This window comes from Sturnira hondurensis, unplaced genomic scaffold (assembly GCF_014824575.4).
Source record: "Sturnira hondurensis isolate 20B ecotype Veracruz unplaced genomic scaffold, ASM1482457v3 Scaffold0006437, whole genome shotgun sequence".
Taxonomy (NCBI): domain Eukaryota; kingdom Metazoa; phylum Chordata; class Mammalia; order Chiroptera; family Phyllostomidae; genus Sturnira; species Sturnira hondurensis.
In genome coordinates this window covers 8431698-8456161 of record NW_028079068.1, presented here as the reverse complement: position 1 = coordinate 8456161, position 24464 = coordinate 8431698, and the positions used below count along the sequence as shown (strand labels likewise).

The 24464-nt window shown below is 39.2% G+C and overlaps 1 protein-coding gene and 1 long non-coding RNA gene across 3 annotated transcripts in view; one reads left to right on the top strand and one right to left on the bottom strand.

The window, feature by feature from the left end:
- MKLN1 (muskelin 1) overlaps positions 1–24464 on the top strand; it is a 337548-nt gene that overhangs the window by 102919 nt on the left and 210165 nt on the right. The window contains exon 4 of one of the 2 annotated variants that reach the window (XM_037049180.1): positions 22490–22626. The exons of the other annotated variant lie outside the window; for it this stretch is intronic. Coding sequence (XP_036905075.1) covers positions 22619–22626 — 8 coding nt within the window. The 5' untranslated portion in view covers positions 22490–22618. The remainder of the gene's footprint in view (positions 1–22489; positions 22627–24464) is intronic. 2 annotated transcript variants of the gene reach the window in all.
- Positions 23655–24464, bottom strand: part of LOC118989140 (uncharacterized) — a 43209-nt gene continuing 42399 nt past the window's right edge. The window contains exon 3 of the long non-coding RNA XR_005066955.1: positions 23655–23692. This is a non-coding gene — a long non-coding RNA (uncharacterized LOC118989140). The remainder of the gene's footprint in view (positions 23693–24464) is intronic.

The window sequence follows — 24464 nt, the reverse complement described above, 5'->3', positions numbered from 1 at the left end:
AAACCCACACCAGGCCCCTCAGCCCAGGGTTCCAGTGCCGGGAAGATAAGGCTCCATAACTTTTGGCTGTAAAAATCAGCAGGGTAGAGGGTGTGGAAAACAGGAACTTCTAGAATCCCAGGCAGTTCCTTTTGAAGTGCCCTCGCACAGATTTACTTGGACTCACTCCCTCTGAGTTCAGTGTGGGCACAACAGATTGAAAGACATCAGAGACATACAGGGAGAAACTGAATTGTCCCACATCAGGGCAAGAAATGAGGTGTGGCTTTTTCCCAGAGAAAAGGGCTGGCAAAAGCCATTGGTTCTTTTCTGAGCCCTTCCACCAGACAGCCACAGAGCTGGCAGGTGGGTACCATATCTCAGACTCCATCAACCTGGCTTACTCTGTGTGCCCCACTCTGGTGATCCCTAAGGCCCTGCTCACCCCACATTTAGGGCCACCCAAGCTGTTTCCCATGGTTTTTCCATATGAATGGCTTGTCTTGGCCCATGCTTCAGATTTTCCTAAATTCTCTCAAACAAGCAGCATCTGGCTCCAGCAGGTCCATACTTATCCATAAGTCACCCCTGGCCTAGCTTTAGCAGCAGCCAGCCTTTGCTCACACCTGGGCATCTCCAAGCCCGGCATAAGTAGCAGCCACCTGCAGATCACTTTGTAGCTTATGATGTGTGGCCCTGGATGGAACACAAGCAATGGCTGACCTTGGACATGCCAACATCAATCAAGACTCAACTACAAGAGGAAGGTATACTCAGACCACACAAAGGGCATACCTTGAGTACCCTGCTTGGGTGATAGGGGAGTCTGTGCCACTGGACCCTACACAACACCTACTACATTAGACCACTCTACCAAGCCTGGTAGACATAGCAGCTCCAATACATAGAAACAAACATGGGAAAGCTGACAAAATGAAGAGACGAAGAAACATGGCCCAAGTGAAACAAAGAGAATAAAACTCCAGAAAGAAAACTGAACAAAATGGAGACAAGCAATTTACTAGATGCTGAGTTCAAAGCACTAGTAATAATGATGCTCAATGAACTTTGTGAAAACCTCAACAGCAGGCCCTGGCTGGTGTAGCTCAGTGGATTGAGCACAGGCCTGCGAACCAGAGGATTGGGGTTCGATTCCCAGTCAGGGCACATGCCTGGGTTGCAGGCTGGTTCCCTGCAGGCCAACTCCCAGCAGGGGATGCACAAAAGGCAACCATACATTGATGTTTCTCTCCCTCTCTCCTTCCCCTCTAAAGATAAATAAATAAATAAAATATTTTTAAAAAAACCTCAACAGCATAAAAAAGATGCAGTCAGAAACAAAGGATACATAATTGAAATAAAAAAACAATTAACAGGGAATCAACAATAAAATGGATGAAGCTGAGAATCAAACCAGTGATTTGGAATATAAGGAAGCAAATATCAGCCAGTCAGAACAACAAGAAAAAAAAGGAATCCAAAAAAATGAGGATAGTGTAAGGAGCCTCTGGGACAACTTCAAGTGTTCCAACATTCATATCATGTGAGTGCTGGAAGGAGAAGAGAGAGAGAAAGAAATTGGAAACCTATTTGAAAAAATAATAAAAGAAAACTCCCCAACTTGGTGAAGGAAATAGACATACAAATCCAAAAAGCACAGAGAGTCTCAAACAAGATGAACCCAAAGAGGCCCATACCAACTGTATCATAATTAAAATGCCAAATATTAAAGAGAAAATCTTAAAAGCAGCAAGAGAAAAGTAGTTAGTTACCTACAACAGAGCTCCCATAAGACTGTCAGCTAATTTCTCAAAAGAAATGTTGCAAGCAGAAGGAATTGTCAAGAAATATTCAAAGTGATGAAAAGCAAGGACCCACAGCCAAGATTGCTCTACCCAGCAAAGCTATCACCTAGAATCAAATGGCAGATAAAGGGTTTCCTGGACAAGAGAAAAATAAAGGAGTTCATCAGCACCAAACCAGTATTATATGAAATGTTAAAGGGTCTTCTTTAAGAAGAATAAAAAATATGAAAAGTAAAATGGCAATAAATGCATATCTATCAACAACTGAATCTAAAAAACAAAATAAACAAGCAAATTGGAAACAGAATCATAGATACAGAGAATATTTTATGGTTGCCAGATGGGAGGAAGGTTGAGGGAATGGGCAAAAAAAGTGAAGGGATTAAGTACAAATTGGTAGTTACAGAATAGTCATGGGGATGTAAAGTACAGCGTGGGACCAGAGTAGCTAAAGAATATATATGCATGACCCATGTATATGGACAACTATGTAGAGATTGACTGAGGGAGTGGGCAGGTCAGGGTAGAGGGGGACAAAAGGGGAAAATTGGAACGACTGTAATAGCATAAACAATAAATATAATTAAAAAAATATTCTCATTGCTTTCACAGTTATCATAGGGGTTGATAATGTTGCAAAACACCCCAAAATGAATACAGCAAACCTGTTAGTGACATAAAACTTGTTGGCCAAGGTTTTCAAAAAACTGTCCAACTGCTAGTGTCATCCTTCGGGGACAGGCAAAGTTGAAACGCTTTTGCTTGGAGAGTAAATCATTTTTCTTCTCAATGCAAGTTTACAAGTGGACAAGCTGCCGAAGAACACCTGCCTTTTCCACTGCCACAGTGCCATTCTGGTGAAGTAATTTGTAACAATAGTCATCAAATCACATATAAATATGTAATCAACCAAATTTATTTTTAGATAGCTCAGTTGGTTTGCATTGCCTTAATGAGGCCGAGGTCATGGGTGTGATCTCTGTGTAGGTTGTTTAGCACACAGAGAAAAACTGTTTCCCGCAAGTAGTCTATACAGACATCCCACCATCTCACAAATGGGCCTAGATATATGTGTGGTGAAGCCGACATATCATTTCAGTACCGTCCGCATAGAACAAGGCCATTACCAACCTTCATAACAATGTGTGACCCTGCAGTCTTCGAACTCAAAACCTCAATTAGCCATAAATATGAGAGATCGGCCTTAGTCATATAGTCAAACATTTTAACAATCTATTATATAAAACAGGTTGGATCACAATGTTCTCCAAATATAAAATACTGAAGAAAGTCAGAAGAGGCTCATTTTTTCTAATTGGGATCATTAGAAAAATAGGAGGTGGTACCTGATTTACCCACCTCTCCTCCCCGGGGGACCTAATGACAGTTCATTTCTATCACATTAGTATTCTGAGAGTTGCCAAAGATCAGGCCAGTGTCATGAGAGAATGTTACAGCTTTGCGAAAGTGCGTAAAGCTACAGACTCACAACTCATTTTCTGGCTTCAAATACAGTTTTCTCGCCCTGTTTTTTGGATCCCCTCCTCCCTCCAATGCCAGAGCTGCAGGCAGCTCTCTAAATAACACCGTGTTCCTGGCCTCCTAGCTTGCATTTGTACGTCTGGGCAGGGCCCCTTTGAGGTCTGCCCCCCACCGCCTCCCCTCTTCCAAGCTTCTCTTCCTTTGTCTGAGTCAGCCGTGAGTCACCTCACTCATTATCGGAACTCAGAATGCCTCCCCATTCTCTGGGTCCCTTTTGTCTCCTTTCTTATGACTAGTTTCCTGGCATCCTAAGGTCTGTGGCCGTCCTTGAGGCTAGGGGCTGGGTCCTTACTAAGATGGTCTAGTCAGTAAAGAGATTGGCAGACAGCAAGTAGAATTAAAATGATGGTGACAATAATGACAATGATGACGATGGTGCACACAGTTGCTTCAGAAGCAAATTCTGAAATTCCACTTTAATGGTGGAATTTGGTGTCTTGGCCTGTGTCAGCTTATACAACAGCACAGGGACCTTAATTCTTGGTCTCTTCTTCCTCACCATCACCACCTGCCCACACATGCACACCTACACACCCGCACACGGACACACACGCCTGTATGGTACAAGGTGAAAGTTCACACGCTCCGTTCTCTGTGGAAAGGCAGGTAAAAGAGCAATGTCCTTACATTGGTGGGCACTGTTTTTCTCCAGCCTTTCCAGATTTGTTATTCTCATTTCTACTCATTTGATTTTACATTCCCAGTGCTTGCCTTTTTGTGTGTGTGTGAGAGAGATGGACCAGAAAGGACAAAAAAGAAGTAAAAGATATATGTCATGTTGGTATTTCCTGGGCATATAAAGAATCCTGGTGAAATGATACTAATAAGAAACTCTGAATTCACTGTGGAAAATATCAACAACAAAACATTGTTATGAATTCATTAATCTTTTAAAAAATATTTATTTATCTTTAGAGGAGAAGGGAAGGAGAGGAGAGAAATACCAATGTATGGTTGCCTCTTGTGAGTCCCCTGCTGGGAACTGGCCTGCAACCCAGACATGTGCCCTGACTGGGAATCGAACCACAGTCGTGTGGTTTGCAGGCCCACGCTCAATCCACTGAGCTACACCAGCCAGGGCTAATTCACTAATCTTCCTTAAAGCCCTCTGTAAGACGGTTGTTACTTCACTCAGTTGGATAGTGACTAGTTTTCAGTTAAGTCAGGTGAGTTCCTTTAGAAAGGCACCTCCGAGACCCCCCTGTCACGTCTTTCAATCAGCAGACATTCACTGAGCATTTTCAGTGAGCAAACCCAGAGCCAGGTCCCGTAGCACACTGTTTCGCAGCCTTCACTGTGCATGCACGTCACCTGGGAAGCTTACTAAAATGCAGATTCTGGTTCCAGAGGCTTGGAGTGGGGGCTTGAGGTTCTTCATTTCTCGAAGCTCCCTGGAGATGTCCTCACTCCTGCCCACAAACCCCACTTTAAGTAGCAAGAGTGTAGGGTCTCTGCACACAGCCGGACAAAGCTTGACTCTGTCCCTGAGGAGTATCTGGGGACCCACAGGCTCTGTGACGCTGCCCTATGCATTCCTTCACCTCAGCTGCTGACATTCTATCCACGAAGCACAGACAATGCTGACCTATTCTTCCCAATACTCCTGGCTTTCTCATGTCTTCACTCCCTGTGGAGGTTGTTAAAATCGCAAGATGCAGGTTTGGGATTAGGGCAGGGAGAAAGGCTCATTTATCTTCAACCTGGCTGTGAGTCCAATCTAGGCCATTTTACCAGAGAGCTCTGAACTCACATTTTTAGACAGAGCCTTTCTTTGATTGCTATGGAAAGCTCCTTTTTTTTTTTTGGTTAATTTGTAGCCTCCACCAATTTTTCTGTTGGTGGGGGCGCGGGGGGGGGTGTCTTTGTATTTTACTTTCTGAGTTGTAATAATACTTTATGAAAAGATTCAGGGAACTCTTTTTTCCCAATAAAGATTCCTTTTAGTCTCTTAATTTTGCCTGTGAATGTTGGACTTTGGAATCTTAGACTCTAGGCTTACATTAATTTTCTCGCTGATCTGAGTAATCCCCTTCAGCTGTTGTGTCATAGTTCCTTTACCTGTAAGCAGAGGCAGGGAAGGCTACGTAACTCAGAGAACTGTTGAGTATAAAAAAGAAAGTACGTGTGGGGTAGTGCTCAGCAAATATAGGACACGAGTACTTTGTTTTCAGAGTATATATTAACCTGACAGTGTTACTGAATCTCGTGCAGGACATCACTGACTGGTGTTAACAAGTACCCGTTTCATTTGTTTTTATTTTGGTTTTGGTTACGCAAACATTTGTTGAGCACTGATATGAACCATGTGTGCTGGTCTAGGTTTTGGTAGTATTAACATACGTAAAGTAGAATTAGAAGCTGCCTATTAAAAACTCTATGTGCATAGAAATGTTTATGCTTTTTATATTTCTTTTGCTTCCCTGATTACCCTTTCTAAGTTGTCACCAGATGAATCTCCTACCACTCCTAACGTGTCCAGGTAGAAAAACCTTCTCAACACTGATGCAAATGCCCTGGTTGTTTCTTGGTGTCTACATTTGCTATTTCATCTCTGCTAGAACCTATGCTTGTTAAAATTATTTATTTATGGGGTCGAAGTTATGAGCAGTAGTATTCTGATTTAGACCAATAGGCTTGTCTAGCTTTGAGGAAATAGAAAATTTGTACTTTCTCCCCATCTATGATGTCTAATGCCTTTGAGTTCTCTCCACTATGGCCTGTTAAAAATTATATATATAATCAACCATTAATAGTAAAATAGAAAGTTCTGCAAACAGTTGTTTTGCCTGTCATTGGAATTTGATTTTTTAGTAGATCAAAGGAAAGAAACTCTAATGGCAAAGTTTTAACCATCATCCAGATAGAAAATAGTTCTCTATTATTCTTCCTATACACAAAATTGCCATATGGGTTCCTACACTGAACATAGATTTTTAAAAAATTAAGTCAACTCTATTGAATCCCATTCATTTGCAAAGCACTGTACTGTTTCACATACATTTTCTCATCAGATGGGCCTCTGGCTTTCTCACTGCAGGGGAGAAAGTGAGACTGTGCCTTGCTTTGCTGCCCTCTCCGCCTTAGAGTCCTTGTTTCTCCATGGTTGTGTACGCTTTATACTGGTAGCAAGGGAACTCAGTTTGAAGTGAAATTCATTCTTTTTTCATCCTTTCCAGGTCCACAGCAAACAGTTGGTTGGTTTCTCATTTCTGGGAGATGAGTGGTAGGTTGATTTAAGAAAACGTGACTGAAATAGTGTTGAGGATCAAAAGTTCTTTAACATCATCATGTACCCACATGGGTGGGCACCTACGTCTGGTGAGAAGTCTTTCTTTTTCTGGCTTCCTTCCAGATAATCCATGGACATTTCTACTTCCCCTCTAATTTATTTCTTTATCTATGAACACAGTTCCCTTACTACTTCCCTCCCTCTTGGGAGAAAGGAAAAAATGTCCTGGGGAAACACCAGAGATCATATGTATTACCTGCCATTTTCTCCTCTTACCATGATTCTGGATCTTGGACTTCACTAAGGAAAACAGAGCCTCAATGAAGTTGCCTAACCAGTGAGGAAGGAATCTTCCCTGGGCAGTAAGAAGAGGGTTGACCCACTATCTCATCTCTTAGGAATGGCTCTCCAGCTGCTGACAGAGGCCACATGGGTTTAACCATGAGGCCAGTAGGGACCTCCCAAGTAACTAACAAAAAAGAAGCAACTGGAACTAGCCAGAGCTGAACTGGTGCAACTGACGCATCTGTAGAACTGCCCCCAGGGACAGCAGCCACAGTCCAAGTTGCAATGTCCAGACAGTGTAGCAAACTCAGAGACGATCCAATATGGGGATGAATGGTGCCCCAGAAAAGACTCTGAGAAAGGATATACTTGTGATCAGTGTGTGGTGACGTGTTAATTTCAGAAGCTTATTCTTCACTCTTTCACTTACATAACAGACATTGGAGTGAATATGCTTGGTGCAGGGCTGGAGGTGGACACACTCTGCCCTTTGGGAGTTGACGGTTCAGAAGAGAGACAGAAAGGGAGTAAGCATAGGAGCTCTAGGAGAACTTGGAAGAGGCACTTAAGATTCAAGAGGCAAGAAAGGTCCTTTAGAATTTGTGAAAGGCTTATACAGAGGGGGAGGAGGAAGGACACTCCAGGTGGAGGAGGCAGCAGTGCACAGTCACAGAGGCAAGAGAGAACAGGCAGCTTGTTGGAGGAGGAAAGTGGTTTGGTGTGGCTGAGGTCAGACCACACAGCGGGAGGGGCAAGAGGTGAACCTGGAAAGGTGAACAGGGGTCAGATTACAAAGGCTCGATCTCGTGTGTCTGAAATCTATCATGAGGGCAGTGGGAACTCCTAACTGACTCTGCGGAGGAAGGGCAGGTCAGATCTTCTTTATAAGGTTTTCTCACTGGTTGTAGTGAGAGACTGGATGCAAGGAATGCAAGCATAGAGGACGATCTCGTGATCACTGAAGAAGGAAATAATGTGGGCCCTATTGCAAGAGTCAATAGGGCTGCAGAGAAAGAAGAGTTTGGGATCATCAAAAAGGAGATTGTTCCAACTGACCTTGGTGGGGCCCAAAAAGCTCAAAATGGCTCTCTGCTCTGTGGGTGGGGGAAGTTGAGGGAAAGAGAAAGCTTACTGGAAGAAGATGTTGAGTTCAGGGTGAAGCAGAACCCCAGGGCAGAAACCCTGCCATGGACCTATCAGTGGTGGAAGCCGGGGCAGCTCAGTGACACTGGGGACTCCCCAGGAGTACCCCAAAGGAGGCTTAAGGACAATTATAGCCCCCACTGACTAAAGAGGATGGAGTTCCTAATACAGGCTCCTATTAAGAAGCCTGGCTGATTAAGACTGAATCTGTGCAGGACTGAGGCTGCAGATGAGAGGTCTTCAGAACCTGCAGCCAAGCAAGGTCTGACAAGCAGTTTCCATGGAGATGTGCTGTACGCAGGAGGGAGTGAGTAGGAGGCTGATCCACTCCAGAGCCTTGGGTCACAAGGCTGTGGCAGGCTAACAGATAAACAGGAAAAAGACGTGGTCAATCAGTAGCAGTTCATTGGGGTTGTATTGTCCTAATTCTAGATTAAGTCTAACAATCTAGAAGGATTAGAGTAAGCCACTTAATGAACCTGCTGGTTATTTCAGGTAACACTTAATGAGGGCATACGGAAGTAAATGCCGATTCAGGCTAATTCCAAATGTTATACACCCATCTTAAACCCTTCTGCATCCCTGGACTCTTAAGTAGCTACAATCATTTCCATGGTTCTGGAGAAACAGGCAGAGATATAGGAAGTTAAAAAAAATTTTATTTGCCATGTTGATGGCACCAATAGGAAACCCTGGGAGCCCTTTGAGAAACTCCGATGCTGGCAAAAGCCCAAGTTGGATTATACTGTTAAACAATCTGAGGAATATTCTGGACAGAAAGCAAGCAGCAGTGCGGCCCCATGTGTTTCTGTGTGTGTGTGTGTGTGTGTGTGTGTGTGGTTAAATATACATAACATAAAATTTAACATTTTGACCATTTTAAACGTGCGATTCAGTGGCATTCAAGTAGCTTGGTAATCTTGTATAACTATCATTAACTATTTCTAAAACTCTACTATCATTCAAAATAAAAACTCTGTAGGCAATAAATTTCGTTGGAGTGGACTTCAAATGTTTGAAATAACTTTATCGTGCTGTGAAAACTCTGCCTACAAGGCAGGGTGATGGTTTGGCTCCTGCAAATAAGCAAATGGGGTTGGTCTTGATTTAGTTGGTCAGTTGCTCTGATTCAGACCTAACGTTTTTGGACAAAGAATCCTTGTCCTGTGGGTGGATATATTAGACTTAACCTCTGGAGAGAGCTTAATGACTGATGGGACTAATTCACTTTGATCTCCACGTTATTCACATGGTTTATGGCTGCGCTTTATTAAGAAGTCAGTAAAAATTAAGTCAGGGATACCGGTCCTCATGAAAATTCTACTAGAGGCAAACTTTGTTCCAAAGATACTGGTAACTGGGTTTTGATGAAATTCAACAGTGAAGGCATCTTGGGACTGGACTTTTCTTTATGAGAAGTTTTAAATTCCTAAGTCAATTGCTTTACTTATTATATGGTTTCTTCATGATTAAATCATAATGTTTATTATGATTTTCTATTTCTCTTAAGTCAATCTGGGTGGTTCTGTCTTTCAAATAATTAGTCCATTTTATCTATGTTATCTTATTGGCATACAGTTGTTCATAGTATTCACTTCTTTGAGTATAATCCTTTTTATTTGTGTGGGGTCAGTAGTAATGTTCCCTCTTCTTTTTTAGTAATTTGAGTCTTCTTTCTATTGTTTCTTGTAAATGTTTCTGGTTTCTTGTAAAGTTTGTAAATGTTGATCTTTCTGAAGAACAAATTTTGGTTTTCTTCATTTTTTCTATTGTTTTTCTAATTGTTTCATTAATTTCTACTCTAATCAACTTTTCTTTACATCTGCTTTATTTAGGTTTAGTTTGCTCTTCTTTTTCTGGTTTCTTATAGAATGATGGGTTATTGATTTGAGATCTTTCTTTTCATTTTTTCTTTTTAATATAGGCATCTACAGCTATAAATTTCCCTCTACGCACTGCTTTGACATATCCTAAGTTTTAGTATGTTTTCCTTCCATTTTCATTCACTTTAGAGTATTTTCTAATTTCCCATGTAGTTTTTTGACCTATTGGTTATTTAGGAGTTTATAGTTTAATATCCACATATTTTAACATTTTTTATTTTTTATTTGTAAATATATTTTATTGATTATGCTATTACAGTTGCCTCATTTTTTCCCTTTATTCCCTTCACCCTGTACCATCCCACCAGCATTCTCCCACCTTAGTTCATGCCCATAGGTTGTACATATAAGTTCTTAGGCTTCTCCATTTCCCTTACTATTCTTAACTTCCCCTGTCTATTTTATACCTACCATTTATGCTTCTTATTCCCTGTATCTTTTCCTGCATGCTCCCCCGAACCGCTCCCCACTGATAACCCTGCAGGTGATCTCCAGGAACTGTGAGATGTTCCTGTTTTACTTGTTTGCTTAGTTTGTCTTTGTTCTTTTTAGGTTGGGTTGTTGAAAGTTGTGAGTTTGTTGTCATTTTACTGTTCATGTTTTTTTTTTAAATTTATTTTTAGAGAAAGGGGAAGGGAGAAAGAAAGAGAGGGAGAGAAACATCAATGTGTGGCTGCCTCTCACATGCCCCCTACTGGGGACCCAGCCCGAAACCCAGGCATGTGCCTTGAGTGGGAATCGAACATGCGACCCTTTGGTTCACAGTCCGGCGCCCAGTCCACTGAGTCATACCAGCTGGGGCGCACTGTTCATGTTTTTGATCTTCTTTTTCTTAGATAAATCCCTTTGACATTTCATATAATAAGGGCTGGGTGATGATGAACTCCTTCAACTTGACCTTATCTGGGAAGCTCTTTATCTGCCCTTCCATTCTAAATGATAGCTCTCCTGGATAGAATCATCTTGGATGTAGGTCCTTGGCTTTCATGACTTTGAATACTTTTTTCTAGCCCCTTCTTGTCTTCAAGGTTTCTTTTGAGAAATCAGCTGATAGCCTTATGGGAATTCCTTTGTAGGTAACTGTCTCCTTTCCTCAGGCAGGTTTTAAGATTCTTTCCTTATCTTTAATCTTGGGTGATGTAATTATGATGTGCCTTGGTGTGTGCTTCCTTGGGTTCAACTTCTTTGGGACTCTCTGAGCTTCCTGGACTTCCTGAAAGTCTATTTTTTTGCCATATTAGGGAAGTTCTCCTTCATTATTTTTTCAAAGATGTTTTCAATTTCTCGCTCTCCCTTTTCTCCTTCTGGCAGCCCTATGATTCATATGTTGGAATGTTTAAAGTTGTCCCAGAGGTTCCTAAGCCTCTCCTCATTTCTTTGAAATCTTATTTCTTCATTCAGTCCTGGTTGAATGTTTATTTCTTCCTTCTGCTCCAAACCATTGATTTGAGTCCTGGTTTCCTTCCCATCACTGTTGGTTCCCTGTGTATTTTCCTTTATTTCACTTTGTATAGCCTTCGCTTCTTTCTATTTTGTGACCATACTCAACTATTTCTGTGAGCATCGTGATTACCAGTGTTCTGAACTGTGTATCTGATAGGTTGACTCTATCTTCTTCACTTAGTTATATTTTTTCTGGAGCTTCTATCTGTTATTTCATTTGGACCACATTTTTTGTCAGGGTGCACCTGTTATGTATTAAGGGGTGGAGCCTTGGGTATTCACCAGGGTGGGGCAACCCACGTAGCTGCATTGTGGTGCAGTCTGTGGAGGAGGGGTCTGACAGGGTACAATGCCACTCGCTGAGCTCTTGGCTGGTTTTCTGTCACTTCCCCTGCTACTCATAAGCAAATTGGGCCCATCTGGTGCTGACTCCCAGGTGGGCAGGTGTGTGTATGTTCTAGGACCTGTGGTTCTCTCCAGTGAACTCTCCTGTGAGGCTGGGAGTTTCTCCTGCTACCTCAACCCCCACAGGTGTTTTCAGTTAGAGATTTTGAGGTTTTTATTTCCCCGCACTAGAAAACTGTAGGTTGCGCAACCTGTCTCCTTGCCACTTGTTCCTCCTGGTTTATCTGCATGGGAATGTGGGACCGCCTGCTCCACCAGCTGCCACCTTTCTTGGAATCCTCTCTGCCCCGGCTGCCTGTCTCCACCCCTCCTGCTGGTCTAAAGGAATGTTTCTCTTTTAACTGCTTGGTTGTCAGATTTCCATAAAGTTCTGTTTTCTGGCAGTTGTTATTTTTGTTGTTGTTTTTAAATTTGTTGTTGTCCTTCTTTTAGTTGTGCAAGGAGGCAAAGTGTATCTACCTATACCTTTATCTTGGCTGGAAGTTCTCTAAAGAATCACATATTTTTTAATTTACCACATTTCCTTGTCTTACTGATTCTAAGTTGTTTCCATTGTAGTTAAAAGTCATAGTTTGCATGATTTCAAATTTTTTAAATTTATGAGGGTTTGTTTTATACTCTAGAATATCATCTAACCTGGAAAATGGTCCATAGTCCCCTAGAAGAATGTGTATTCTGCTGTTGGTGGCTGGAGCATTTTATCGATGACTGTTAAGTCTAGTTAGTTTATAGTTTTGTTGCAAACTATATAATACATTGTTATAATATATGATTTTATGTCTTTTAAAGAAGTTGAGAAAAAGGGAAAGCAAGTTATATTTACAGTTTATTATATCAACCTTCTTATTTAACATTTCTGGTTCTCTTCATTCATTCCTGTGGATTTGAGTTACTATGTTGTAACTTAGTTTTTACTCAAATTCAGCTTTGTTTCCACACACTTCCTTTGCTATCTTTGTAAAATATATTCTTTTATAGAATTGCTTTTTTAGATCATTTTAGAAAATAAAGGAGAAGAAATACGCATTATATACTGTCTTTTATAATATACAATTACATTTACCAGTACTCTTGTTTTTTGTGTATGGGTTTGAATTACTAACCAGAGTCCCTTGTGTTCCTCTTTATTTCTTGTAACTCTGGTCAGCTAGCAATGAATTCTCTCAGGTTTTGCTGATCTGGGAATGTCTTTATTTTACTTTCATTTTTGACAGTATTACTAAGTAAAAGATTCTTAGTGGACAGGGTTTTTTTTTTCTTTTCCCTTCCCATCACTTTGAATATGCCATGTCAATGTCTTCTGGCCTCCATTGTGTCTGGTGAGAAGTTGAATGTTACTCTCATTTGGGTTCTGTTGTATGTGATGAGCTTTTTTCCCCTTGCTGTCTTGTTGCTATTTTTCTCTTTAACTTTCTCTTTCAACATTTTTACTATGATGTTTCTGGATGTGGATCACTTTATCTGTTGGGGTTAGTTGACTTTTTTGAATGTGAGATTAATGTTTTTCATCAAATTTCACGTTTTCAGCCATTATTTCTTCAGCTATTTTCCAGCTCCTCTCTTCTCCTTATAGTACTCTCATTGTGCATTTGCTGATGTGCTTAGTGGTATCTCATATTTTTCTGAGGTTCTGTTCATATTTCTTCATCATTTTCTTTCTGTTCTTGAAATAAATAATATGTCTATACATTCATCTATTCTATCTGTCTTCAAGTTTGTTGATTCTTTCTTCTGCCAGGTCAAATATACTATTGAGAAGCTCTCGTGAATTTTTGTGTTCTGTTATTGTACTTTTCAAGTTCACAGTATCCATTAGGTTCTTTTTAGAAAAGTAATAATAATAATTTCTATCTCTTTAGTGATTACTTTATAAGGCATTGTCATCATACCTTCTTTTGCTTCTTTAAGCATGGTTTTATTTAGTTCATTGAACATATTTATAATAACTGCTTTGAATTCTTTGCTAAGTTGGGTATCTGGGTCCCCTCACTGGGAATTTCTGTTGACCGCTTTTTTCCACCTATGTATGAGTCACAAAACACTTTCCTGTTTCTTTGCATGTATAACAATTTTTTATTAAAACTGGACATTTTATTTTATTTTTTAGTTTTAGTTTTTATCCTCAGTAAAGGACATGCTTATTGATTTTAGAGAGAGGGGATTGCTGAGAGGAATAAAGAGAGAAAGAGAGAGAGAGAAACATTGATGTAAGAGAGTAAACATTGATGTAAACATTGATTAGTTGCCCCTCACATGAGCCCTGGCCAGGGACCACACTTCCAACTTAGGCATGTGCCATGACTAGGAATTGAACCCAAAACCCTTCAGTTTTTCAGACAGTGCTTCAACCAACTGAGCCACAACAGCCAGAGCAAAAACTGGACATTTTAGATAATATAGTATATTAACTCTGAATATTGATTCCCTCGACCTTCTTGTTTATTTTTGAGTACATGAACTTATTGTTATAGTTTGCTATTTATTTGCTTAGTGACTTAGCTAGAGTATTTTAGTACAGTGTATTTCCCAGCAGTGTGAAACCTCTGATGTTGTTCCTTAGAATGTGCCTGCTTGGTCATGTCCACAGTCATCATGGGATGACAGTGATTGTAGCATTGCCCTCTTGGACTGTTTCTATTTGTGATCTTTCTGTTAAGTTGTCTGTCTCTGTTGGTAAGGTCACTAGTCATTAGGCTTCATTAGTTGCTAGCTAGTCACTCTATTGTTTACAACAATTCTCTGGAGCAAAAATTGCTCCACAATCTGATCCTGAAGTAGTTTCTGAGTCTACTGTTTGAGATTTATTCTGACCCCAGGTAGGGCTCTTCTTAGCTGTCTTTTTTCCTTGGTTCTTTCTGGTACACTAGATAGCCTACAGTCTATCTAGTTGCAACTGGCTTCCTCTTAATTGCTTATCGCCAAAATATCCATTGTTTTAGAGACCTCCCTTCAGCTTGATGTCCTCACACTCTGTTCCAAATAAAATTTATTCTCTTGTGGAGAGCTTCAGAACTCTCTGTTCTTATCTCCTGCATCTTTCCCTGGGCAAAATATCTGCTCTCAAACTGGGGGAAGGGACAGCAACCACTTCTCTTGGAGTGATAACCTTGCTTTCCAAGCAGGTCACTGTGTGGTAGCATGTAGCCTCTGGTTTTCTTGGCTGTCATCTTCCTTTGTGGAACAACTTTAAGTGGTTGCAATTCCACTGCTGGAAATATACCTGAAGAATCCCCAAATCCCAATTCAAAAGAATTTATGCACCCACGTGTGTTGCAACCAATCAAGGGTGGGCAGATCCACTCTTGTATTCAGGAGATGGAAGAAAATGTGTGAAACCATGGGGATGCTTGACATGCCTTTATTCACAGGTAGGTGAGCCATGCATGCCACAAGCTGTGTGTCTTAGTAGTGGGAAGCTCCTACCTGTTTAACTACTAGAGGGGAACAAAGCTGCAAAACTGCCAAAACACTACATAACATAACATAGCCCTGTGCATGGGAGCCCACTTCATGTTATGGGAACAGTTTATTGTACCCAGCCTCAAGGCTTTGAGTACACTGGTTCTCATGTCCCTCCAATGCTATGGAAACACTGCTTCCCTTAGTTACCCAGACACCTGGGTGAGGAAGCTAGACTCCCTTCACTTATCCTACACCACGCGTTCACAGCAAGGCTCTTTACAAAAGCCAAGATTTGGAAATAGCCTAAGTGCTCATCAGTAGATGAGTGGTACATTTACACAGTGGAATGGTATGCAGCATAAAGAAAGAAGGATTTTGCCCTGGCTGGTGTAGCTTAGTGGATTGAGCACGGGCTGCGAACCAAGTGGTTGCCTGTTCGATTCCCAGTCAGGGCACATGCCTGGGTTGCAGGCCAGGTCCCCAGTGGGAGCCACATGAGAGGCAACCACACATTGATGTTTCTCTCCTTTCCTTCTCTAAAAATAAATAAATCCATTTCCTACCTTTTGCCATAGCGTAGATGGAAAGGGAGACTATTATGCTAAGTGAAATAAGCCAGGCATTGAAAGAGAAAATACCATACAATCTCACTTACAAAAGGAATATAATGAACAAAATAAACTAATGAGAAAAGAGAATCAAAGGCATAGAATCATGGAACAGACTAACAGCTGTGAGAGGTGAGGAGGTTGTGGCACTGATTGAAAGAAGTTAAGGGGATTAGTCAAAGAACATATATAAAGGATCCAGGACAACAGAGAAGGGACTGACCATGAAGTGGATGGTGGGCTGGGTGGAGGGAGGCCAAGGAGAAAAGGGGGGACAACTGTAATGGCATGAACAATAAAATATATTTTGAAAAAATCTAATCAGGCCACAAAAATTAATTTTCACCAGTATGCTTATTTTGTTGAAGGATGGGTCTTTGGAGCTCCTCACCCACATTCCTAAAATTATTCCCTAAAGTCATCTTAATAGCAGTAAACCTTTTCTTGACTGCTAACAACATTTTTATGAACTTCTGTACAGAATTTTGTTTCTGATTGAAAATAAGGGCAATAGAAAGACTAAATTGGAGATGAATCGTGGATAAAGGTACTGATAGATTACCCCTGACCAAATGAAAACTTGACAGAGAGGCTCTGAGAACCATCCCCCTTGTACATTCCAAGCATAGACTACCAGCAGATACTGATCAAAATAAACTACTAAACCAGGTATTAGGTGACAAAGGTACAATTTTTAGTTCTCTTTCTGGCTTTCTGGGTAACTCTGAGTAAACCAGTGAACATCCTCTGAGCTCTAGTTCCCAGTATATTGTGTTATAGTATTTGTCTCACTACTGGTCCCCAAACAGGGGCTGTAATACTGATGATCGTATTTATGATGGAGTGATTTTCATAAACCTTCCCCGGTCCTTTTCCCTCTTGCTGTCTCTTGTGGCTGACATCATGCATCTGGGAAGTATCTGTCTGGGCATTAAGAGTTATTGCTGTTTTGGATCTGTGAATTCCAGACTGAGTCCTGGTGTCTAATCACCATTTTCTAAACATCTTAAACTTGTTGGATGAGGAAATAAAGTCCCAAAGGCTTATCTCTTCTCTCAGTAAATGTTTCAATTTGTGAAAGAAAAAAAAGTGGGACACTTGAAATTTTTGGCTCTGATCTTCTACTCATAGCCTATAATTTAAGCCAGAATTAAGTCTCATTCTACCCAGGCATCATCATTTTTGGTTACTTAAAATGAAATTGGTTCAAAGCCCAGGTCCAAGATCATTGTTGAATTTTACCAAAATAAAACTCTTTCAAAATAAAAAAACAAAATAAAACTCTTTCAAAATGTAGAAGCAGAAGGAACATTTCCCAACTCATTCTTTGAGGTCAGTGTGACCCTTATACCAAAGCCAGACATCACAAGAAAAATACAGGGCAATATTGCTTTATGAATGTGGAGGCATAAAAATTCTCAACATTCTATAAGAAAACTGAATCTAGCAACATAGGAAGATGACTATATACTCTTAGAAGAAAACATAAGACAGAAACTTTACAATACTGGATTTGGCAATGATTTCTTGGAAATGATATCAAAGGCATGGGTAACAAAAGAAAAACATTAAAATAAAAAATTTGTGCATGTCAAAAGAGACAATCAATGGGGTAAAGAGGCAAATACAGAATTAGAGAGAATATTTTCAAGTAATATGTCTGATAAAGGATTAATATCCAGGATATATAAAGAACTAAAACTCAACAACAACAACAAAAAAAACCCCACAACCCAATTCAAAATAAGCCAAGGGCTTAAATAAACATTTCTCCAAAGAAGATATACAAAAGACTAATAAGGATAAGAAAAGATGCTCAACACTCTTAATCATTAGGAAACTGCAAATCAAACCATAATAACGCTGCCTCAAACCCATTAAAATGGCTGCTGTCAAAAAACACAGGAAACAGGTGTGGCAATGAAGTGGAGAAATTGGAACCCTGTACCCTTTTGGTGGTGATATAAAATTGTACAGAAGCTATGGAAAACAGTAGGGAGGTTCTTCAAAAAATCAAAAATACTGTAGAACTACCATTTGATCCAAGAGCAAATTCTCTTCTGGATATAGTCCCCAAATAATTGAAAGCAGGGTCTTGAAAAGATATTTGTATACCCATATTTACAGCATTTTCACAATAGTAAAATATGAAAGCAACCCAAGTGTCCACTGACAAATGAATGGATAAGCATAATGTGATGTATACATACAATGGAATATTATTTAGCCTTTAAAAGGGGGGGGGAATTCTGACCTATTCTATAACATGGAACCTTGAAGATATTAATGGTAAGTGAAATAAACCAATAACAAAATGGCAAGTACTATATGATTCCACTACTATGAAGTCTCTAGAGTAGTCAAAATTGTAGACAGAATGGTGGTCTCTAGGGGAAGGGAGAAATGGGAATTTATTGTTTAATGAAAATAGAGTTTCAATATTTACAATATGAAAAGTTATGAAGATGGATGGTGGTGATAATTGCACAACTTTATGGATGTATTTAACACTACTAACCTGTATACTTCAAAATGTTTAAGGTGGTAACTTTTATGTTATGTATATTTTACTATAGTTTTTAAAAATAGAAAAAATGATATAGAATGATCAAGGGGGAATTATCCCAGGAATTTAAGGTTGGCTTTACATCCAAAAATCAATTAATGTAATATACCATATCAATAGAATAAAGGTCAAAAACCACATGATCATCTCAATAGATGCAGAAAACAGCATCTGGCAAAATTAATATCCATTAATGATAAAAACACTCAATAAACTGAAAATAGGACAGAACTTCCTTAACATGATAAAGGGCATCTATAAAAAACCAACAGCTGCCCTGGCTGGTATAGCTCAATGGATTGAGCTCGGGCCTGTGAACCACACGATTGCGGTTCGATTCCCAGTCAAGGGCACATGCCTGGGTTGCAGCCCAGTTCCCGGTTCCCGGCAGGGGACGCACGAGAGGCAACCATACATTGATATTTCTCTCCCTCTCTCCTTCCCTTCCCCTCTAAAGATAAATAAATAAAATCTTTTAAAAAACACCCAACAGCTAATATCACACTTAACAGTGTAAGACTAAATGCTTTTCCCCTAAAATTATGAACAAGAGAAGGATGTGTGCACTTGCTGCTTCTATTCAATATTGTACTAGAGGTTGTATCTGGGATATTTAGGCAAGAAATTGAAATAAAAACCACCCAGATTGGAAAGAAAAGAAAAAGAAAAAGTATCTTTACTTGTAGATGACATCTGTGTATAAAAAACAGCCTAAGGAATCCACTAAAAAATTATTAGGACTAATAAAAAAAGCTTACCAAGGTTGCAGAGTACAAGATCAATATATAAAAGTCACTTGTATTTCTATTTAGTAGCTATGATCAATTTCCCACCAAAATTAAAAAGCAATTCTACCTACAATAGCATCATAAAGGATAAAATACTTAGAAATAAATTTAATAAAAGAAATGCAAAACTTTCCCCCTGAAAGCTACAAATCATTGTTGAAAGAAATTAAAGAATACCTAAAGAAAAGTAAACACAGCCTACAATTATAGATCAAAAGATTGAATAGTGTTAAGATGGCAATACTACCAAAACTGATTACAGATTTAACACAATCTCTATCAAAATTCCAGCTGAATTATATTCTTGTCTTCTTTTTTTCAGGAAATGATAAGCTGATTCCAAAAATCTTGCAAAACTAACAAGTTGGAGAACAGTAATATAGTATGATACTAACATAAGGAGATACAATAAAATGGAATAGAGTCCAGAAATAAATGATCAATTGATGATCAGTTGATTTTTGAAAAAAGAACAAAGTGGGAAGACTAATTAAGATAGTGAGAAACTGGAATGAGGCGATCAGTAGAATGGAATAGAGACTCCAGAAATAAATCTTCACATTTATGGTCAGCTGATTTCTGAAAAGGGTGCCAAGATCATGCAATGCAGAAAGAACAGTCCTTTCAACAAATTGTGCTGTGTCAACTGGATATCCACATGCAAAATGATGAAAATAGACCCTTCCTTACACCACACACAAAAATTAATTCAAGATGGACCATTGACTTAAATATGAGGTAAAAATATTAAAAATCATCAAAACTTAAGCTTTTATGTTTCAAATGTAAGAAAATGGAAAGACAACCTACAGAATGGAAGAAAATATTTATAAATCCTATATCTTATAAGAGATTTATACATAGAATATGTAAAGAACACATAACTCAATAATAAAAAGAAAACTAAGCCCAGTTTTTAAATGGGCAAATAATTTAAATAGACATTCTTTAAAGGACAATGTAAAAAGTCCAATAAGCATATGCAAATATGCTCAATATCATTAGCCATCCAGGAAATGCAAATCAAAACCAAAATGAGATACCTCTTCATGTGTCATAAGATGGCTATAATGAAAAAGACAGACAACTACAAGGCTTGGCAAGGATGTAGAGAAATTGGAATCTGCACACATTGCTGGTGGGAATGTAGAATAGTACACCACTTTGGAAATGTCTAGAAATTCCTCAAAAGAGTAAACATAAAGTTACTATAATAACCTAGCAATTCCATTCCTGGATATACAACCAGAAGGAATGAAAACATGTCATCACAAAAAACTGTTCATAGTGCTCACAGCAGCAGTCACAGTAGCTGAAGTTAGAAACAATCCAAATGTCTATTAACTAATGAAGGGTTGAATAAAATATGATACATACATTCAATGAATATTATTTGGCAATAAAAAGGAGTGACGTATTACAAGATAGATGAAACTTGAAAATAATATGCTTGGTGCTATTTACCACATTTTGCCCTGTATAATTCACATCCACATTTTTGGTCCAAACTTTCAGGGAAAAAAAACTTTCGTTTTAATTTTTTGATCCAATTATTTATTTATTTATATCTAGGTACTTGTTTTTTATATTATAAAGGAATTTTGGAGTTTATTTTTGAACATATGGTACAAGAAAGTTCACGTAACAAATAATTACAAAACACAAGAACAGATACAAGGCATTTCAGGTACTACCCATACATAATGCGCCTCGTTATTTTCACTCAGAAATTTAGGCAAAAAACCTATGTGTTATACACAGCAAAATAGGATATATAAAATGTCCAGAAAAGCAAATCTATAGAGATAGAAAATAACACAGTGAGTCTAATCACTGAGGTTTGATGGAGAAGGTCAGGAGGAAATGTGAGTCACTACTAAATGGCTACAAGGTGTCATTTTGGTGGTGACAAAATATTCTAAAATCAGTTGTGCTTCTGTTTGCACAACTCTGTGAATATACAGAGCTATATACCTTAAATTGTATAAATTGTATGGTGTAGGATATATATCTTAATAAGTATATATATATATATAAAGCCCTTTTTATTACATAAAAATCTTTTATTACCAAATCATAAGCATGTAATTCTATAACAACAATATCACACTCAAGCACACCATAGGACATTTTAGGTGAAATGTCCAAATTGCTGTCTATCTTGTGTGAGACATTCGTGTCCCCCACCCACCACACTCAATGGCGTTACTTCTGCTGGACCCTGTAGTGAGGTAGATGATAGCCGGGTAGATAGATAGATAGATACATACATACATAAATACATGATGTACTGTAAGGCCAAGGGGTCTAAGAATGCCGAAGCCCAGGCTTAGCCCAGGTACCACTGTTACCCTTGACAGTACAGAGTTAATAGAGTGTAATATTTCATTAAACAGGCTGCACCTAAAATGCTAAAGCAGAGCTCTCTAGTAAACTGGCTTGGATCTCACAGTCAAGACAGAAGATTCACAGGGCATATTTTCTTGCCTTAAGCCACCTGAATCTTGCAATCCTATCAATCTTTACTGGGAGTGATATGACAGTAATGAAAAGCATTTGCACCCCTTTATTCTGTCCAGGTATTATTTACAATAGCCAAGATATGGAAGCAACCTAAGTGCCTGTCCATAGATGAATGGATAAAGAAGACATGGTACATATATGAATGGAATATTCTTTAGCCATCAGAAAAGGATGAAACCTTGCCATTTGCAACAACATGGATGAATATACAGGATATTATGCTAAGGAAAATAAGTCAAAGAAACACAAACACTCTATGATTTCATTTATTTGTGAAATCTAAAAAACAAAATAAATAAACAAACAAAACAGAAACAAACTCATAGATACAGAGAACAAATTGATGCTTATTAGATGGGAGAAGGGTTGGGGTGATGATACAAGGTAAAGGGATTAGGTGCACAAATTACCAGTTATAAAAACAGTCATGGGGGTGTAAATTAGTACAGCATAGAGAATGTGGCCAATGATGTTGTAATAACTACATATGGTGTCCGATGGCTACTAGGCTTATCGGGATGATCACTTAGTTAAGTTATATAAATGTCTGATCACTATGTTGTACACCTGACACTAACAAAATATTGTATGTTAACTGTAATTGAAAAGTTAAAAAAATTAAAGAGCATTAGGGAGAACAGAGGAGGAACAATTGGCTCAACTTCACTGCAAGGAGGAGAAATGCCCTCCTAACATGGAGGCCACCTGGAAGGAAGAAACAGAAGAGAGGGGAGGGGAGAGGAAAGGCAGGAGGGGAGCGGAGGGAAGGGGGCGGGGCAAAAAAGATGGAGAGAAGAGAGGAGGAGAGGGGAGGGGAAGCCTGGAGACCCTACTCACTGTAAATGTGGCCCTGTGCCTGCAATCAGAGAATACTGTCTCTTCTTGCAGAATAGGAAGGAGAGGACAAAGAAGGCCAATATCCCTCTCCTGGATGCTCTGTGATGGGAGGAAGATTCCTGACAGAGATGTGGAGATGCAAGTAGCAGAGGAGACAGGGTCAAACCAAACCCGAGCAGAATGCCTTGGTGAGTAATAATACTGAACAGTTCCTTGCAAATCAAAGGCCCTTAGAGAAAGCTGCTCATTTTGCGATTTGCGTGTAAGATTTTAACCTGGAAGAAAATTGGAGAATTATTAAAGTGATTTGTGTTTCATAGCAAGATTATTGCTGTTGGTATAAATGAAGTGCTTTGCAAATGTTACAAGATATTGTGGGCAGGGGAAGTCATCCGTTTACATTCCCAGAGCTTTACTTTATTAAGTGCCTTTAGTGGTTATTTTTCCAAAGTCATCTCTCTTCTGAGTGCACTTGTAGTTGGGGTACACTACGGTTCTACTCATGAAGAAGAATAAGGATGGAGATGAACTTCATAGTGATCTAGAAGAGACACAACCTAGTGACTTGCTTTCTGGTGCACTGATTTGTAAAAGAGAAATGATCGACAGGGTACCTTTGGTGCAAACAGTCCTTTTCTCTCTGTCTAGTTTCCAGAGCTGCAACAGTCTGACCTTTCAGTGCTATTAAGCAGACCAAACCCCCAGGGAGGATGTGGGGGTAGCTGGGGAGCCAGTTTTAGTTGATAGCAACAATTCTTTGTGCAAACTTCCTGCACCCTGGTTTTGGAGTGACACTTTTTTGTCACCTGTTTGAACTTTCCTTTGAGCTGCTTTTTAAAAAAATATTTTATTTATTTGTCTTTAGAGGGGAAGGGAAAAAGAGAGGAAGAGAAATATCAATGTACGGTTGCCTCTCATGAGTTCCCTGCTGGGAACTGGCCTGCAACCCAGGCATGTGCCCTGACTGGGAATTGAACCGCGATCCTTTGCTTCACAGACCCTGCGCTCAATCCACTGAGCTACACCAGCCAGGGCTTTTAGCTGCTTTTTATATGCAAGACCTTTGTTAGACTCATATGACTATGACCACCAGCAGTCATCCTGTGCAACCTGCCTTCTTACCACTGGGATGTATGGCCTTCCAGAGAGTATTACCTCAGGGCATCTCATGTTTCCAATCAGAACTCCAATCACAGTTTGTGGTTTTATACAGAGAGGTGATTTGTCTGTGGTTCCCCTCTCCTTTGCAAAATTCTAGTACATAGAGAAAAAGAATCAGAATAGTATAATGAGCATACCATATCTATCACCTAGATAAAACAATTTCAAAAATTTGCCATATATTCTTTATTTTTCCTTTTTCTCTTTTACACTGAATTTAAAGCAAGATTATATATATGTATATGCATGTGAGTGTGTATATATTTCACCCCTAAATACTTTAATATTCATTCATAAATAATAAACATATCTTTGTTAGGCAAGTACAATTCCATTATCATATCTAACAAGATTTGTATAATTTTTCTTTTTAAAAATTATTTTATTTATTGATTTGAGAGAGGAAAACATCAATTTATTGTTCTGGTTACTTATACATTCATTGGCTGATTCTTATATGTGCCCTGGCCGGGGATTGAACTTGCAACATTGGCACATCGGGGTGAGGCTCCAAGCAACTGAGCTACCCGCTGGGGCAAGATTCATGTGATTTTTCAACACCATTTACTATCCATTCACATTCACATATTGCCTATTTATTTCCAAAATGTCTTTAAAAAACTGTGCAGTAAAATATATATTGTGTAAAATTGACCATTTTTAAGTGTATGATTCAGTGGCATTAAGCACATTCTCAATGTTATACAGCCACCACCACTCCTTCCAGAGCATTTTCATTGTCCCAAACAAATCCTATCCCTTTTACAAATAAGCCCCCAGTTACCGCAAACATCTTTTAAAAATGGTTATTTCCATAAGATCCACATATTTCATCTGGTGGTTTTGTTTCTTAAGGGTCCTAACC